At 27.4% G+C, this 18057-nt stretch overlaps 1 protein-coding gene across 1 annotated transcript; it reads left to right on the top strand.

Annotated features, from left to right (window-relative positions):
- Nucleotides 1-265: 265 nt before the first annotated feature.
- Nucleotides 266-2192, top strand: OCT59_006235 (uncharacterized protein; the record flags this gene model as incomplete). Its single annotated transcript, XM_066141130.1, has 6 exons — nt 266-473; nt 541-555; nt 627-796; nt 865-914; nt 985-1491; nt 1558-2192. 6 exons carry the CDS (start codon nt 266-268, stop codon nt 1817-1819), a joined length of 1212 nt encoding a protein of 403 aa, XP_065997953.1. The 3' UTR covers nt 1820-2192.
- Between the last annotated feature and the right edge of the window lie 15865 nt (nt 2193-18057).

The following is an 18057-nucleotide window of genomic DNA, read 5'->3' as shown; positions in this document are numbered from 1 at the left end:
AACCTAATTTAAACCACAATTAACGATATTTTATTATTATTTTATTATTATTTTCATGGGTTCCTAAATAATGAAATAAAAGGGACTTAATTTGCTAATTACCTAATAAAAAATTATCATCCTGAATGATAACGTGTAATTAGATATTTAATTTACATGTTATCACGTGATATGATTATAAGCCTTTTAACAGAAAAATTGTTATTGCACTTCTACAAAATTTAGTTTCAAATCGTTGCGTTTTTTTAAAAAAAACAAAAAAAAGATGCACCTGTCACCTTGCCCTATGAGGAATTCTATTTTTGTTGTTTCGAACCGATCGACAACCTCAAATAACCTTCCACACACTTCAACTCCATCAGAAAATTCGATTTATTATAATGGGAATCAGTCGAATAATCTTGATCGTAACTTTCCACAGGTTACTACAAGCCCTTTACAAAATTCAATATTATCAGATAGAAACCAAACCAGTACTAATTTCTTGCAACAATTACAAGTACCTACAACGTTACAAACTAACAACTCGCTGAGTTTGAGTTCTTCAACCTCTCGGTTCGTTCAATCAGCACCTGTATTGGACAGCTTCAATACACAGAACTCAATTAACACGCCTTTAAACTTAGTTCCGTCTGGTTCGGCTATTAATAGAAACAACTACGAACCGACCCACAGATGTACTACTTGTGGACATGTACACACATGTGATGATTGTAAGCATATTTCTAATATTCAGCAAGTCATCGATCCGCCAGTAAAGAAAGTTCATGAACCTATTATTATAAATACTGCAAAGGTAGGACATTGTTGCGAAGAACATATTTCAGTTTGATATGATAATTGTTCAATTTTTGATTAATCTAGGCAATGGGCAGAATTAATAGAAGAATGACGAATGGACCTTATTTCCGTCCGTATGTATTTGCTGTTTTTATTTTTTCAAAGCAATATTATAATTTTTTTAATTCATTTTTAATTATATAGTGAAAGGTCCAGGAATGTTTTAATATCCCAAGACGAAATTTTACATCGTACAATGGCTGATCCTAACTTGAATTTTACTGATATTGTTAATCAAGTTGCAAAAGAAAAGGAGCAAGAACAAGAAAAAGCTATGATTACTGGAAATTATTCACACCAGAATGGATTTCAAAATGGACATCAAAATGGACGACGGCAGGAGCGGCCTTTGATGGATTCGTCTAGTATTACTAATTATCAAAACTCACAACGGCAACAACAATCTAATTTATCATCGAATGGTTTTCAAAGTACTCAGAGTCCAACTAGTCCAATATCAACTTCAACTATTAGAAGTCAGAGCCCGGTAAACCCGACAATGGGACAACGTACTGGTTTTTCACCAACAATGGAAGGACAACCTGTTCAAGACCAAACTATTTTGCCGTCTGATTTTAGCACCCTTTTACAAGGAGGTCCTTCTTCACAACCTTCACAACCTTCACAAGAACAACTTTTAAATTCTAATGCGTAAGGATCATTATTTATTTTAAATTTGTTTATTAAAATGATCTAACGTTTTGATTTGCTTTCTAGGACAATATTAACAACACCGGATGTAACAATTATTTGTAATGAACAACCATCTTCTATTTTAACGCCCATTATAAGAGATTCTAAACTTGTCGATAATTCTTTGGGATACAAAAAGACAAATGTGCAATATGCTTCTTCACGGAAAAATATTGTTGCTTCCAAACCACGTCCTAATCCTGTGACGCCAAATCTTAAAATTAGTAATGGTGATACGCTGAAGAGTATGAAAGTTTTTTTTAGCAAATTATGGCAATTTGGTTAGTTCAAGGCCGGAGTCTAAATAGGCAAAAGAATTTTTGCGCATTAGAAATTTAACAAAGAAACAATATTATAATAGATTGTAAGCAGACACTATATTATTAAATATTATTTTCGATCAAATAATGATACATAAATAGCAAAACCAACACAATAGTTTGTTACTTAATTTTTTCTTGTAGTAATACTAGTACAAAGTAGTAAGAAATTGTATCTAAGGATTTTTTGACAATTTCATTGCACCTTCAGGTGAAAAACTAATTTCAGTATATTATCTATGCTAATAGATAATCTTAGAATTATTTGCAGAAATCGCAAAAAATAAAAGCAATTAAATTATACTTAATCGGTAACTATTTAATTTTCGGATAATTTAAGTGTATTATGGCAATTTTAAGTATATTTATTACTAAATTTCACTGCAGTTAACTTCTATCACATAAAAAAATTTTTGATTTGACCAAATAAAAAGTACTAAAAAATATGCAAAAATGCAAAAAAAAAAAGTTTTTTGTATTAAAAATGGTTTTTTTAAGTAAATGTAAATAATCAAATTTTTTATATAAAGATTTTAATAAAATAAAATTCAAAATTTCGAAATTTTAAATTATTTATTTATAATATAATTCATTCTTTTATAATCATGTCATCTATTATTATTTTGACTGTTTAGATATTATTTATTAGAATTACAACTACTGTATTTATTTTTAAAATTACCTTTAGAAATTAAATTTGTATTCTTATTTTTTTTTTTAATATACATGTAATACTATTTATTAATGTGATTTCAATTATATTAATTAATATTAAGTCCACTGTAAATGTACCTATATATTAAAATGAATTTATATTCTTATAAAAAATTTTTAATAAATATAATTTCAAAGAAATATATATTATATATTTTATATGTTTTGCAAATTTACTTAAAGTACCAAAATTAGTTTTAAATATTAATTTTAATTTACTTAACAAATCTATTTTTATATATATATATTTTTTTATTAAATTTAATTCTAAATTTAAATTGTATTTAAACTATAAATAACCCCCTAAATTGATTTTTAAAAAAATGTAATTTTAGCAAGAATTTTAGATTTGAAATATTTTTTTATGTAAAAAAACTTAAAGTAATTATATAATTTAATATATTTTAGATTAAAAATTCAAATAATTTCAAATATAATTTAACTATTTTAAAGTCATCTAGGGTAGTTTAAATACTTAATATATAAAATTGTAAAAATACAGTATATACATGTTGTCTAAATTATTCTGAACTGCCATAATTATAAGTAAAATTTTAAATTCAATTATGGCATTCCAAATTATCTAGCATTTATATAAAAATTGTAATTATAGCATCCTAAAATAATTTAGACAGCGTTTGGATGGTAGTGAATCTGGAAAATTTACTTTATTAGCCGAAATTTAAGAAGACTTGAAAACTGATAGAACGACTGCTTGGTCTTGGTGACTATAGGTAGAATTGTAGTAGACACTATATATAGTAGATTTTGTATTTATAGAATACTAATTTTTTTTTAGTTACCCCTGTTTTGATTTTTTTTTTTCCCACGACTTTTTGTTATTGCCTTTTTTACTTCAATTGGTTTGAATGGATTTTGTCTGCAGCAGTGAGTCCTTGAGGGCACTCATAGTGTAGTCTGAAAGGAGTGAGACCCCTCTAAAAAAGGATACCTAAAAGGTGGACCTACTCCTCCCAACCTAAGTGATAAACTGTGATACCTGTGTGACTTACTTGCAAAGTTAGTGGATGGTGTAGTTCTTTCCTAAATTAGGATTTATATTAGTTTTATATGTATTATATGAACTTTTTCTTAAAATCTTAATAAAGATCTATATGTACTACAGCAAAAAAAAAAAATAATAATTTAGACAGCATGTATAATATAGTATATAAAGCAAAATTTATTTAAATAAAATATAAATAATTAAATTAAAAAAAAATTTTCAATTTAAAAATATAAAATAAAAAACTTATAACAGAAAACTTTGTATATATATATAAGTAAATTTGATACTGCTGATATTAATGAAATATATAATATCTGATCTGGTATAAGGAATTCTATTAAATAGCTTTTAAAGATATTGTCTATAGAGCTTTTAATATAGTAAAAAACAATTTTGCTAAATTCTTTTAAGTAAAATGATCAACAATATTCAACCAATCAAAGATTTAAGATAATGTAACTGATATAGTAAGTTTTTAAATGATGCTAATCTACTAGATAATGAGTCAGATTTACTAGATATAATAATTTCTAATAACATAATATTACATCAATCATAATTAGTACAACTTTCTACTATAACAGAATTATTCATACCACCTATTATACCTTTAAGATGTAAGTGCAAGAAAAAAAATATTCAAAAAAAACAGAAATTACCAATTTTTTTATCAATAAAGTCAAATCAAAGTAAAAAAAATTTTACTTGCAAATTTGTTTTACTAATGACTTAAAGACTAATAGATTAATACTTAAATCTAAACTAATTTTTAAAAAAAAGGATAAGAAAATCAAAATTGTCAAAAGTACTAAAAAGAAGATATATAATAACAGGAATAGAATTTATATTTGCAAATATCAATAATATCATTATATATAATGTTTCTTTAATCTAAACTAATTTTATTTTGTTAAGTCACTTAGAAGTCTGAGACATTAAAATTATATGGCAAAAAAAATATATGACATTAGAATTAAGTTAAAGATAAATATACTATAAATAAAAATAGGTCTTCAATTAATTTCCAAAACTCATAATTAGTGTTCTAAACAGATTAGATCAATTCAAGTGACCCATCAAGTTGACCTGAAAATTTTGGGTAGGACATCAAATTTATGATCCGATCTCAAGTTAGGTCACAGTTTGACCTAATCCATTTGACCTGTTTAACCCATATATCAGAATTAATTAAAAATAATGTAATAAAGTCTTTTTTTAATAAAATATGTCAAATCTGGTATTTTTTCATTAAAAAATAAAAAACCTGAATTTTTTAAGTTTTTATTAAAAAAGATAATAAAAAAATGGGGTTTTTAATTAAAAACGTCAAACTTGACACTTTTACCATATACTTCTGATATTAAGCACCCTAAAAATAAGCATCCTTGACCAGAATTATGAAAATTTTGGCCTACGTTATGATGTTACTGGCCAGCATTACGGTCAAAAAAAGGGGTGCTTAATTTTGGAAGTATATGGTAGTTAAAAAAATAAAAAAAAAACATTTTTTTTAATGAAAAATATCTAATCTAATATTTTTTGTTTTTTTTAAAAAATAAACATCTTTTTTAATAAAAACATCTTTTTTAATGAAAACATCAAATCTGACATTTTTTAGTTAAAAAAAATAAAAAATGTTAAACCTGATGTTTATTTGTTAAAAAAATAAATTATATATAATAATTAATATTAAGAAAAAATGGTATAATGCCTTTTTTTATAATTTTACATGAAAAAATGTTAAAACATTTTTTATTAATAACTAATACAAAAAAAAATATTTCACCATTTTTTTTATAATTTTACATAAAAAAATGCTGAAATATTTTATCTTAATAGTAAATAGTAATGCAAAAAAATGTTTTTAGTGTTTTAATATTATTATATAAAAAAACGCTGAAACATTTTTCTTATTAGTAATGTAAAAAAAAAATGGTTTAACATTTTTTTATAATTTTACATTATATATATATATATACTGTATATAGCAGGCTACAGTACCCTGGGTATTTTGCAAAAATCGGAAGTTTGACTCTGTATCAGGATCCTGAATAATACTAATATATATATTTTTTTTTTTGCTGCAGCGCATTTGATAATTTATTAAACAAATTATAATTCATAATTACATAAAGTAAAATATATAAAACTATATCTTATCTAATATTATTAATTATCAAATTACTCGTCATAATATAAAATTACCCCACATATGCACTGTCAGGTAGTTTTTTTAACTCAATAGGTGGACCATGTGAAATGGATTATTTTTAGCAAATGCTCTACTTTCTTAGTTAGGCTACCATAGGACCTATTATGATACGGATAAAAAAATCAAAAATTTTCTAATTCCAGCAAAAACAAAAATAAAAAGTAATTAAAATGCCTTAATAAACTTTTCGTGTATTCAAATTCAAATATACTTTACAAAGAGGTCCACATCTACATCGTAGGATCTACCTTACAGGCAAAAAAAGTGAGTACAGTCAGACTTCTATGTACCGATATCCTATGTACCAATAATTGCCTGTACTGATAAATTTTCTATATCCCATTTCACAATTAATAAAAAAATCTCGTTGTACCAATATTATATATGGTTTCACAATGTAACATGTATTGATACTTTTCTTTGCTCTTTTATAATTAATACATAATAAAATGTACTGATATTTTAAGTTACACTGGCATTAATTCAAGTCAATACTATGAATTTGGCCAGAATTAACATAAAGGTTCCATCCAAACTACATGATATTTTAATATATTAGCTATTCAGAGTTTATATAATGCTGGCAAGAATTGGATTTTAGCCCGCATTATGATTCACTGATGACAGTTATGTAACGATAATTTGATATACCGATATATTTTCTCCAAAATAACAGTATTAGTTAGTGTTTGTATCCGGATATAGCAAATCTGGTTGTATTGATAGATATTCAGTAAGAAGTAGGTATCTGGATAAAGGTTTTTTTGAGTTGACGTTATCCATATATAATTTTAGTCTAAACGGATCCTCCAGATATAAACCGTTAACCTATGTAATTTATCCAGAATTCCAGATATCCATTTATGTTAGCAGATCAATATATTTTAAGAAATATTAAATGCCAATCTGCACCAATATAGTAATAATTGTTTCAATATTCAATGTTTCACCACATGAATTACCAAGTAATAAAAATACTAAAACGCATTAAACCACTTTTATCTTGCTTATCGTCATTTGTAATACTTTATTTTCTAGTAAACGCTAAAATGATATTACTTCTTTTCCCTCTCCAAATGCGGCATCTACTCTCTCAGAACGACTGTTCTCAGACGTGGAAAATCTTTTAACTGTTAAGAGAACACGAATGAAACCTGAGTTATTTAGTTATGTTATGTTCTTAAAACGGAATAGTCACCATTTTGCTAATATTCACCCTCCAGCTCAACAAGTAACTGCTACTCCTATTGATGTTTAAACTATACCTTATATAAATTACACAAATAAATTCATATTTTGAGATAAATTTTTTTTTTTTTTATATTTACAAATTATTATACAATATTAAATGAATGATATATGCATAAATACAATAAATTATATTAAGTTCACAGATTTTATCCAGGTATAAACTCGCTAATGACCCGTTAGATATCCACAAAGATCATGGATTAATCCGGATAGATACCCGGATTTGTAAAAAATATTTTATCAGATAACCAGATTTGAAAATTCTTAACAGAGACGGATTTATTTATCCAGATGATATTCAGATACAAACACTAGTATCAGTATATAGAGGTCCGACTGTAGACTGATGTCCCTCTAGTCTTTTAGCTACTTTTTTATCATTTATCCTCATGTCGTGTAAATTAGGTCCATTATAAGTTGAAAAAGTTGATATTCGGTATTTGAGAAAGTCACCTATCATATAGATAAGTTTTCAATACTATAATATAACCATATTTACTGGAAGTCTTATTCTAAATCAAAAGAACCTATTAACCAACTAACCTATAAGCTCTATCTATTGTAATATTATAAGAAAAATGGAAAAAAATAGAAAAATAAAATAAAAGAAAAAAAATAAGAAAAATCGATTCCACAATAATGACAGAACTTTATCCCTATCTTTATTCTTTCAAGGTGTATAAGAGCAATTAAAAGTGAAGCCAAATGTCTTTATTAAAAGTTGTTTAAAGATAAATTAATATCGATTAATTCCACAATATCAGATAAAGATATGGCTGAACATTACACCGAAAAAATTTTTATATATCCAAAAATAGTTGTCTATTTCTGAGTTTAACTCAAAATGGAAGTTATTTTCTGAATCCAGTGTTTGTTGTTGATTAGCCAGCAAGTTCTGAAAAACATTTAAAAACGTGTTCAGTTTTAGATGTGTCATGATCCAAAAGTTATTAGATAGCGTCCTAATCGATAGACTTGTGACTTGGCAAATAGAGAAGGTTGGCAGAAGAAAGTAAATAATAGATGTCAAAAAAGGTTTCTCAAAGGTAATCTTTAGTAAATTGCTTAAGTTGTTGTGAAGCTATTACGTGTTTTGTGATAGCATCTTCCAGTATCTTAAAAAGTATCAGTCTGTTGGTATAAAGGTGGTTTTGTTGTAAAAATGTGACAAAGTCTTTAGTAATGAGGCTTTCATCATAAATTCTTTCTATATTCTAAAAATTACTATCTTAATAGTTTTAAAATTATATATTAGTCTTCATAATAGTATTGCTTAAATTAGTTTTTTCTTTACACGTTCTGTTCTTTAGTTTTCCTTCTGATGCACTTTCAGTCCAACGTTTTTTGTCATCTGCCTCTACATCAAGGATTTTTACTTAGATTAAAAAATAAAAGATTACTAATACTAAAGAAAAAAGTGTTTATTACAATAAAGTTTATGAAAAATAAATGAAAGCTTAAAGAAAATAATATATAAAAATGAAAAAATAAAAAATTAATTAGTTGTAAAAAAATGGTCATAGATGTGACCAGAAAGAGTTTATCCTCCAATAATACTAATATAATTTACAAGTAAATTTTAAGTACTAAGGTAAAAATACATTTTATGACATAATTCTGTCAATATTGAAGCTAGAAATTCGATTTTACTATCATTAGAATCCTCTTATCAAGACGAATCTAATGATATAAATTTTATTAAAATCAAATCACTGGTTGTGTTAAAAATAGGGATATGTAGGATAACAAAATTTTGAAAATACCTCTATAATACACAACTTTTAAAAAATTTTAATATAAACTCTATGCAAACTCAAATATAAGTTATATCAGTATTATTCAGGATCCTTCTAGGCTCCTATACTCCTGGGTACTAAAAGGACCCTGCTTACTTATAATAAAGATCACCGTAGAAAATTAGCCTTTTACTAATAGTTTTTACCTTACTTTTTTCTTAAATTCTATTGGTTAATTAGCTAAAAAGAAAAAAAATCATAACAATGTAATATAAAATTTTTTTTATAGTAGGATCTGCAAAGAATTTTATATATGATTTTTACCTTAGACCTGAAGGTAACCTATCTTATAAGTAAGCAGGGTCCTGTACTAAATAAAATCTAAAAATTCCATTTTTTTCAAATATCTCACGATCTACTAGTCCAATTTGAATGATCTTTTTTTATTTTGAAGAGTTCAATAAGAGCTATCAAACAAAAAAAAAATGGCTCAAATCTGATTACTGGATCACAAGATAATTGTAAAATATTCCCAGGTACTATACAATTCTATGAAATTTTTCAAGAGGGGTACTATTACAGGTCAAAAAGTGAAAAATCAGGTATTAATCAGTCACCAATCGGTATTTTGCCAAATACTGTTCCCAATCAGGCAGTTTGCTAATTTTTGATTCAGTAATCAGAAAAGGATGAGATATAGCTCATTGAAATCATCTCAATAAGATGAATCTAATGGTAGTAAAATCACATTTTTAGGATTAATAGTTAATAAAAAATTAAATAAAATATAAATGATACATTTTTATTTTTATATTTTACTTAATTTCTCATCAAATATTAATCCTAGAAATGCAATTTTACTACCATTAGATTTGTCTTATTGAGACGATTTCAATAAGCTATATTTCATTCTTTCCTGATCACTGGATCAAAAGTTAGCAAACTGCCTGATTGGTGACTGATTAATGCCTGATTTTTCACTTTTTGACCTATATATGCATAAGTAGTGTTCTGAACAGGTTGGATCAGATCGGGTGATCCATATTACTCAATCTGACAAAAAAAATCAGGTTAGGTCAGATCAGGTAACCCGTCTTATCTGATCTGACCTATTTGACCTATTTGACCTGTATATCAAAATGACTAAAAAATAAAAAAACTCCAGGATTTTTAATTGAAAACGTTAAACCTGACGTTTTTAGTTAAAGAAAGTTTTTTTAATAAAAAATGACGTTTTTTGGTTAAAAAAAATAAAAAACGCCAAACTTGACATTTTTCTGTTAAAAAAGTAATATTTTGGTTTTTTTTTAATAATATGAAAAAATGCTGAAACATTTTTTCTTAATAGCATTGTAAAAAAAAATGTTTTCAGCATTTTTTTTTTGATATTATTATATGAAAAATGCTGAAACATTTTTTCTTAATAACTAATACAAAAAAAAAATGGTTTCAGCATTTTTTTTTAATATAATTTATATGAAACGTTTTTTCTTAATAATTAATATAAAAAAAACGTTTTGGCATTTTTTTTTTGATATTATTATATGAAAAAATGCTGAAACATTTTTTCTTAATAATAATGCAAAAAAAACGTTTCAGCATTTTTTTTTAATAATTTTATATGAAAAAATGCTGAAACATTTTTTCTTAATAATAATGCAAAAAAAAAACATTTTGGCATTTTTTTTTAATAATTTTATATGAAAAAATGCCAAAACATTTTTTTTTAATAATAATGCAAAAAAAAATGTTTCACATTTTTTCTATAATAATTAATACAAAAAAAACATTTTGGCATTTTTTTTTTAATAATTTTATATGAAAAAAATGCCAAAAAGTTTTTTCTTAATAATAATGCAAAAAAAACATTTTATGTTTTTTTTAATAATTTTATATGAAAAAATGCCAGAAATGTTTTTTTTATAATAAGGGTAATGATAGATATTACTTAATATCAGTTTATTATAAGAGTTTACCCTTCTCCTCCAGATAAGATATATTATATATATAATTTTCTTATATAGTATATATGTAATCTAAGTTTCAATTAGAGATCCTGGGCGAAACTGAAATATTTAGTCATTTGACTAAACCAAAATAGTTTAGACATTTAAAATTAAAAGACGAAATGCCGAAATTCAATATTCTATAGTATTTCCATAGATTTTTTGTAGATTTCCATGAATTTTTAATTATAATAATTACTTATAAAAAAAAATAATAATAAATTTATATTAAAATATAATATTTTTTAAAGGAATTTATAAAACTATTATATATATATTATAATTTCATATATTTTTATAATAAAACTATATTTTATATAATTAAAATTTAAACTTAAAAATTATTACTATATAGTTTAGTCAATGACGAAACTGAAACTGGTTGGTGACGAAACCGAAATTTTTGGTAAAAAGAGTTTAACCAGGTATCACTAGTTTCAATTACCCCCCTTCTTCTAGAATATTAGGTAATATTTGTCACTACCCTAATTAATACAAAAAAATGGTTCAGCATTTTTTTTCTAATAATTTTATATGAAAAAATGCGGAAACATTTTTTCTTAATAGTAATGCAATAAAAAAACGTTTTTGGCATTTTTTTTTACATATTTGACCTATCTAACCAAAAATATTATGTCAGGTCAAATGGGTCAATGGGTCAGGTCAAACTGTGACCTGACCTAAGGTCAAGTTATGAATTTGATGACCTGACCCAAAATTTTTGGATCAACCTGACTAAAGTTGCTTGCTGAAACTAGAGGGTTTTGGCAGAATGGCGTACATGAAACTGCCGAAACTAGTTTTGCGAAATCATTAAGAAATGCCGAAACTGCAAAACTTATTAAAATTGCGAAATTGCCGTAACTTGCCAAAACTGTTTCAGCGTTTCAGCGCAATATATCATATGATATACATATAGTTTTGACATCAGTATCAGTCAAGTAACTTACTGATCTGATCAGTTTATCAATCTGACAATCTGATTGGTTGGTCATAATTTTAAAAAAAAAGTCTTAAAAAAAATAAGGCTTTTATTATTTATTTTTTTTTCTGTTCTTCTGTGGATTCTGTTAAAACGAACTAAGAACAGCCTTCTGGATGAGTTTCGGCAAATTTAAGTAAGCTGAGTTTGTTCTTTTAGTCCTTCCTTAGAGTGAAGCATGCGGTATGTTAAGTTTGGGTGGATGTATAATATTAAATGGCGTTATAAAACAATCTTCCTTTGACTCATTTTTTATTTTTTAGATTTGTTTTTCTTGAAGGAAATATGTGGTAAGTGAAATTTGGGTGGGTGAATAATATTAAATGGTGTATAAAACAATACTAACAAACTCATTTTTTATTTTTTTTAGATTTCCAGCTTTCTCTTGAAGTGGAATATGTGGCAAGTGAAGTTTGGATGGGTGTATAATATGAAATAGCGTTATAAAACAACACTAATGACATTCCTTTTTATTTTTTTAGATTTCTGGCTTTCTCTTGAAGCAGAATATGCGAGTAGGTATTTGGGTGGGTGTATAGTTGCGTAATGGGGTTATAAAATAACACTAACTCCATTCTGCTTTCATTTTTAGATTTTCAACTTTCTCTTGAAGTATGTGGGTAGGTGTTATTTGGGTGGTGTGTAGTTGTATAATTGGAAACATTAACGCCATTTTTCTTTTATTTTTAGGTAAAGATGTGGTGTGTTTTTAATATTAAAGAAATGTAGGCTTTGAATGTAAGTTAGAGGGATTGAGGGAGGAGAGAAGTATTTCTTAAAATTTTAAAGAAACATATTAATGTTTCTTTCTTTGTTTTATTTTTTTAGGTTGTCGGACTTTTGGATGATGGGAAGTTATACTTAATTGCGTCAAAAAAATATATATGTTTTTTCACTTTTAGGACATGAACTTAAAGGCATATCATTGATTAGAAATTTTTATTGTTATTACAATAAAATAAAAATATTACAAATAATAATACAATAAAACAATAAAACAGAATATATCAATATTTTTTAATTATGTGTAAATGTGTAAATGAAGATATAAGGAATGCTGAAACTATGCTGAAACTTATATAAAATATTACTATTTATTATGCCGAAACTATGGATAAATGAGGTTTTGCAGTTTTGGCAGTTTTGCAGTTTTGCAGTTTTGGCAGGTTTTGGCATTTTGGCATTTGGCATTTCACCACTATATAAGAGTTTCAGCATTTTGTGTTGGGCCAGATGGGTTTCGGCAAGCAACCTTAAACCTAACAGATTACTTAAATTGATCTGACCTGTTCAGAACACTATACATAAGGGGTACTATAGTTCACAATATATGATATATGATATATATATATATATATGAAAAAATGCCAAAACATTTTTTCTTAATAATAATGCATCAGCATTTTTTTTTTAATATTATTATATGAAAAATTACCAAAATGTCTTTCTTATTAGTTAGTAATACAAAAAAAATATTTTAACATTTTTTTTATAATTTTACATGAAAAAATGCTAAAACATTTTTTTTTACATATTTGATTCATTTAACCAGAAATATAATATCAGGTTAAACAGGTTAAATAGGTCAGGTCAGGTAAGATGGGTTATTTGACCTGATCTGACCTGATTTTTTTTGTCAAATCAAATAAGACAAATTACCTAATCTAATCCAATCTGTTTAGAATACTACTTAAGAATAAAAATGCATAATTAAAACAGATTATTGAAGAAAATGCTAGGTATGATGCTGAGAATACTGAATACAAGATTAGAATCAAGGAATTGGAGAAACATAATGCAAATATTTTAGCTGAGAATGTTGAGCTTAAAGCTGAATTAGCCAAATTAAAATATGATTTTGATTTATCCAACTTCATAAAATCTCAGCAAGCTTAATACATCACTAATATGCAGAATTCATACTTTGTTAAAAAAAAAAGAGATTTCAGAGTTAACAGCTAACATTTTACAAGGTATACTTGATTCTATAATAGACCAAAGTTCATTTTGTAAACAATACATAGCTGATAATGCAAATATAAAATCATCAAAAGATAAGAAAACAAATTCTTTTTTAGATGAACATATGAAATGTATAAGAAAAAGATTAGTAATGAAATTAGACAAAGGAGGTGGGAGAAAAAACTTCAAAAAGATTTAGAAACATTTGTAGTCTTTCAAAATTTCTTTACTAACTTAAACGAAAAAATGGACAAGAGTTGATTTGAAAAATGTCTTTTTCCATATCTGGTTTTTCTGAGATCTTTTTATCTAAAGAAAAGATATCAGAGGTGGTTGCAAAACAATTGGTATCAAATTATATGACTAAAATTTCTGAGATCACATGGTCCCAGAAATCTGATATATTACCACTCTATGGAGCCAATATGATAGAAATATCTCAGTATTTGACCTAGTTGTATAATAAAATGCTTATTATAGAAAAGTACACATTGAAAGCAAATCAAAAAGAGATATTTTGCTGGTATTACTATAGAAGAAATTTTGTAATTTTGTGTAATAAAAATAAAATTGGTAAAAAAAAGGCAAGAGGTCTAATATACAATGAAGTTATAAAGCAAGTTAATATTCTTTATAAGAAAAATCTTAAGATACAGGACATTACTCCCAGACATATCAAGAGATAGTTTGCACAAAAAAACCCAAAGAGCTGAGAAGATCTACAAACTTCTCAAAAAAATAGGATTAGATAAAATCCAATATATCAAGTCATATAGTTCGAATGAAATATCAAAGTTTACTAATGATGAAATCTAAAAGACTATGAATCATTTTTCAAATAAGTTTAGTATAGATTTAAGCAATAACCAGAATAATTCAGATAAGACGAAAAGTAGTAAAGTAGGGCCAGTGTGTTGAGTAAAGTATTGTAATGTTTAGTGATGTGTAAGTGTGTAATATAAAGGCATGAACTATACTCAAGTGATGAATAGACATCCGGCTAAACTGCTGGACCAAGTTTGGGCTAAGATGTTTATTTATCATTTGAGTATACAGTCAACTCCCTCTATAGTTACTTCCGTTATAGTCACATTCTACTATATAGTCACACCAGTTGAATGTTCAAAACACTTTATTATTAAAATCTATCCTATATAGTCACAATCTATCTATAGTCACTATCACACCTATCCTCAAAAATCTTATATTAAAAAGAACCGTTTATAATCACAGTTATATAAAGAATATATTAAATAATTTGCATCTAATAATCGTACAAAGATGTATCATAGCTTATTAGAATTGTCTCACTGAGACGAATCGAATGGTAGTAGTTTTATCCTTTTCCTGTGTAAACAGTCTTATGACTTTATCTTTTATTTATATTTTAACCTTTGAAAATATAATCGAACAATATTATAAAAATAAGAAAATAAACTAATAAAAAATAAAAAGAGTAGCTTCACGACTCATACAAGTAAAGAAATCTAAACTAAAATAAAATTAAAGCAAAGAAAAAACATAACTATTACAGAATCGCATACCCCAACTTTACCCGAAGGCCAGTGTGAGTTAACTATCCAACATCCAAAAATCCAGTCCGTTACCAGAAAGAAATCCTAAGAGGTTGAACTGTTAAGTGGCGCAGAAAATCCAAGTGCGAGATCCATGATCCAACCCGAATTATAGAAGAGGATATCCAAAAAATCCAGGAATCCTGAGAAACCGTCACCAAAGAAGAGTTGTGAAGTTGTGAAGAAATTGTAATAAAAGAAGAATTTGAAGATGGGCCACGTAATTTGGAAGCAGCTGAGATACCCTGTGACTCTTCCCAAGCATGGAAAAGAACATTCCGACATAACCAAATTTTACCATATAGTTCGACTTGGAAGTCATTAAGAAGAGGAGAAATAGTTTTGTATATAACAGAAAGAGGAAAATACTGCTTTAGGAATGTCATTAAATGCGCAGGCAGCAATCCTCTAGTAAGCTAAAGACAAGACAGAGAAGGAGTTTTATAATCCCAACAATTTAAAGTAGAGAATCCAATTTGAAAGGAAGTAACCAAAGACTTCAAGGATAAAAAGGAAGATAAACAAGAGTCTCTAAATTTGATGACTTCAGAACGGTATGTTAGACATGGATTAAGATCAGGAAGAATATAAGGACAAGTTCAAAGATGATTCAAATCTTCAGGAGCAGAATTACACTGTGGACAGAGCCAATCCAGGGAGTATAAATAAGGTATGCGTTGTTGTAGAGTAGTCAAAGTAGGCAACATATCTAAAAGAAGTTTGATACAGAAGATCTAAAATTCAGGACGACCATTCTTATGCGAAGCGAAAACTTTAATCTGTGAAAGGCAAAAGTGTATACCAGCCCAGTCAAAAAGTGCAGGGGAGCCAAATGCAGTAAATCGCGCCATTGAGCAAAATGATAAAAGAGCACGAGCATCCACTATAAAGCGAAAAAAATGACGAATATTCGTATCGATGCGAAAAGAATTAAAGGTCGACAGGCATGGAGTGTGACAAAACGCTAAAGGTGAAAAAGTAGGTTGTAAATATGAATGAGCATAGAGCTCCGCACGGGTCGGGTCGGGTCGGGTTACCTGGTTAACCCGAACCGAAATTTTTTTCAGGTCAGGTCGGGTCGGGTAAACCGTTCTGACCCAACCTGACCCATTTGACCCGAAAGTATTCGGGTCACTTCGGGTAACTCAGGTTACCCGAAGTTTTATTATTAAATATTTCAATTAAAAAAACGTTTTGTAACGTTTTTTTTTATTAATTATACAAAAAACGTCGGGTTCGACATTTTTAATTAAAAAAAAAAGATTTTTTTAATTTTTATTGAAAAAACGTCGGGTCCCGGCATTTTACTTTTGTTTTTATATATAAAAACGCCGAAACTATTTGTTTCGGCATTTTTTTTTTCGATTTTAGATGCAAAAACGCCAGAATCATTAGTTCCGGCGTTTTTCATTTTGATTTTACATGTAAAAACGCCGAAACTGATAGTTTCGGCATTTTTTTTCAATTTTACATGTAAAAACGCCGGAATCATTAGTTCCGGCATTTTTCATTTTGATTTTACATGTAAAAACGCCAAAACTATTAGTTTCGGCGTTTTTTTTTCAATTTTACATGTAAAAACGCCGGAATCATTAGTTCCGGCGTTTTTCATATTGATTTTACATGTAAAAATGCCGAAACTGATAGTTTCAGCGTTTTTTTGATTTTACATGTAAAAACGCCGGAATCATTAGTTCCGGCGTTTTTCATTTTGATTTTACATGTAAAAACGCCGAAACTATTAGTTTCGGCGTTTTTTTTCAATTTTACATGAAAAATAAAAATTCCGAAACTGATAGTTTCGGCATTTTTTTTCAATTTTACATGTAAAAACGCCGGAATCATTAGTTCCAGCATTTTTCATTTTTATTTTACATGTAAAAACGCCGAAACTATTAGTTTCGGCGTTTTTTTTTTCAATTTTACATGTAAAAACGCCGAAACTGATAGTTTTGGCATTTTTTTTTCAATTTTACATGTAAAAACGCCGGAATCATTAGTTCCGGCGTTTTTCATTTTTATTTTACATGTAAAAACACCGAAACTATTAGTTCCGGCGTTATTTTTTTCAATTTTACATGTAAAAACGCCGGAATCATTAGTTTCGGCGTTTTTCATTTTGATTTTACATGTAAAAACGCCAGAACTATTAGTTTCGGTGTTTTTAATTTATTTGACCCAAATATATGTCGGGTCAACGGGTCGGGTCGGGTACCGACTAGCACTGACCCGACCCGTGTCAGGTCATGAATTTGACGACCTGACCTGAATATTTCGGGTCAACCCGTCGGGTCGCCCGATCTGTCAGGTCAGGTTGCGGAGCTCTAAATGAGCATCTTTTGCCAAAGAATCCGCTTGTATATTGTAAATATCAGCGCCATGAGCAGGGACTTTAATCAAATTGACTTTAAGGTTACGATCTATGATAAGTTATCGAATGGAAAGCTAAAGAAGATGATTGGGTTCACGAAGCAACTTTGGTGAGAAAGGAATATTGACAAAACGTGTCCATAGCGAGATGAGTTGACTACAATCAGTATAAATTGAAATTGAAGAGCCATGGGAGAGAGCCTTTAATCCTAATACGACTGCATAGATTTCAGAACGCAAGGCTGAAGAAAAGCATGAAGGGAGGCATAAAGATGAAGAGTCAAGTATAAATTCATCATCATCAAGAGCAAGCCAAGCACAAGTCATAGAAGGAGGAGAAGAATCCGTGGCAGAAAAGAATGAACCATCAGTATACAAAGTATGCACA

Source organism: Rhizophagus irregularis, chromosome 14 (genome assembly GCF_026210795.1).
Source record: "Rhizophagus irregularis chromosome 14, complete sequence".
NCBI classification, from domain to species: domain Eukaryota; kingdom Fungi; phylum Glomeromycota; class Glomeromycetes; order Glomerales; family Glomeraceae; genus Rhizophagus; species Rhizophagus irregularis.
Note: the sequence above shows the minus strand (reverse complement) of the source record. Positions and strands in the feature narration are given on the sequence as shown.